This window comes from Selaginella moellendorffii, unplaced genomic scaffold, assembly GCF_000143415.4.
Source record: "Selaginella moellendorffii unplaced genomic scaffold, v1.0 SELMOscaffold_61, whole genome shotgun sequence".
NCBI classification, from domain to species: Eukaryota; Viridiplantae; Streptophyta; class Lycopodiopsida; order Selaginellales; family Selaginellaceae; genus Selaginella; species Selaginella moellendorffii.
This window is the reverse complement of record NW_003314322.1, coordinates 6,628-8,568: the sequence shown is the minus strand read 5'-3', so window position 1 is coordinate 8,568 and position 1,941 is coordinate 6,628. Positions and strand designations below refer to the sequence as shown.

Below are 1,941 nucleotides of genomic sequence, written 5' to 3'. Positions count from 1 at the left end.
GCCCATGGAAGAGCTTCCCATCGATGGAGGCTTCTAGCGTGTATCCATAGTTGAATACGTCGCTTACTCTAGCCTCAAACATCTTCTCGCCTAGCGGCTGAACGTGAGCTTGAAACTCTGTAGCATGAGTTTGACAGGGAAAATTTGGAGAGGTCCAAGGTTTTCTGCAGATACCTCCGTGAGATGAAACCAAGCTCTTGTCCGCATCCCGTTGCTTGTCTAGCACGAATGGCGTGGCACGTTACTCTTGCCGCCTTCTCTTAAGTTCCTTACGCATGGATAGTTTTGGTTCTGATGGATCTTTCTCCCTCCAACATCTTTTCACAGAAAAACGGCAACCATATTGTCAGCAGCAATGTCAATAAAAGAAGAAGCCAACCTGTGTCGAGGAAATACATGTCATCCAGAGCTTCAAGCTCTTCGTTACATCCCCCATAGAAGAATAATATGCCTTGCTCTGCGTTCACCAGCTCTTGGCATCAGCTCGGCACCAGTCGTCTTTACCTCCCGCCATGCCATTGTTTCTGGAAACACAAATGAATTCACAAGTTTAAAACCAGCACAATGTATGTACCTGTGGCCAGAATATGAACGTCGTATAGATAGGCATTACCACCGTCCTCGCCACCCATGACAATGCAACAGTTCTTATAGGAAGAGCAGGTATGGATATCCCGAGGAATAGGCGAGACTCCAGTGGTAGAAATCTTCTTCCAGACAAAAGTATCTACAGAAAAAAAAGAGTTTAGAAGAAAACCAGGAAAGATAACAGGATATAACTCATGTTCAAAACATGGAGGTCGTTGTAGTACTCCTCCTCTAAGGGATCGCTGGATTTCCCACATCCCCCAAACACGAACAGGTTGTCACCGATGAGAGATGCACTATGTCCTTCTCTCGGAGCAGGAACATCACCAAAAACGTCGGGTTTCCCCCAGGTGTTGGTAGCTGCATCGGATGATAAGAACAAGAAAAAAAAAATCGATAGAACTCGCTTACCAGTATCCAAAACAAAGAGATCGTCTAGTGGGCTGGTTCCATCGGTACCACCAAACACATAGAGCTTAGACCCGACGGCCGTGGAGCTGTGGCTGTCCCGAGGAGAAGGGTGCGTTCCTTTCATCACAGGCTTGCTCCAGATGTACGTCCCTGCGCGATCCCACCAAAACATGATCAAAACCATATTTCCGGAAAACCCAGAAGATGAAACTTATACCAATGTCAAAGACGTGAACATCGTTGGTCTGGCACTCGTCCCAGCCGCAGCCACCGAAAATGTAGATGAGATTCTTGACCACATTGCAGGTGTGGCCCAATTTGCACCCCAGCGGCTGCTGCTGGAGCTGATCGCTGGATCGGGTTTATAGCGCTGCAAAATAGAAATCCCTCTCAATGCATTAAAAACACAACTGAAGAACAAGGAAGTGAACCGTGGACGAAAATTTCTATTTTTTCTCTTGGTTCCAGCCTCGAGCACCTGGAACAAACAGGAACTTTAAGCCTCGAAAGAGAATAGCGAAGAGCAAGAGAGTGAAAAACCTTGATTCTAGTCGTGGTTCCAGCCTCGAGAACCTGGAACAAACAGGGACTTGAGAGACTCGAAAAAAGAATAGCGATGAGCAAGAGAGTGAAGAACCTTGATTCTAGTCGTCGATGACAACGTGAATCCCCTCGTTGTCCAAGACGTCATCCCTGTCGTGCGCTCCATCAGAGCCTCTTCGCCTTTCACTCCCAATCCTCGTCGCATTTCCGAGCAGAGCACGTCAATCTACCGAATGCACCTGCGCAGGCGGATGCCGGTGGATTTGTTCCCCGCGTAAGTCTGGAAGGCATCGAGCCTGTTCTCGCTGATCATCGAGCACAACTATGGCGACACAGAGAAAGCCGTGAGCCTCTCAAACCTTTGCAAACGGAGAAACAAACACAACCTCGTTGGAATAG

General features: G+C 47.9%; 1 protein-coding gene across 1 annotated transcript; it reads right to left on the bottom strand.

Annotated features, from left to right (window-relative positions):
- Positions 1–423: 423 nt before the first annotated feature.
- On the bottom strand, positions 424–1,355 carry LOC9645081 (rab9 effector protein with kelch motifs; the record flags this gene model as incomplete). The annotated part of the gene is made up of 5 exons (XM_002984049.2): positions 424–524; positions 575–727; positions 781–948; positions 1,000–1,149; positions 1,217–1,355. Coding segments are annotated over 5 exons (711 nt in total), but the record flags the coding sequence as incomplete, so codon positions are not given.
- Positions 1,356–1,941: the final 586 nt, after the last annotated feature.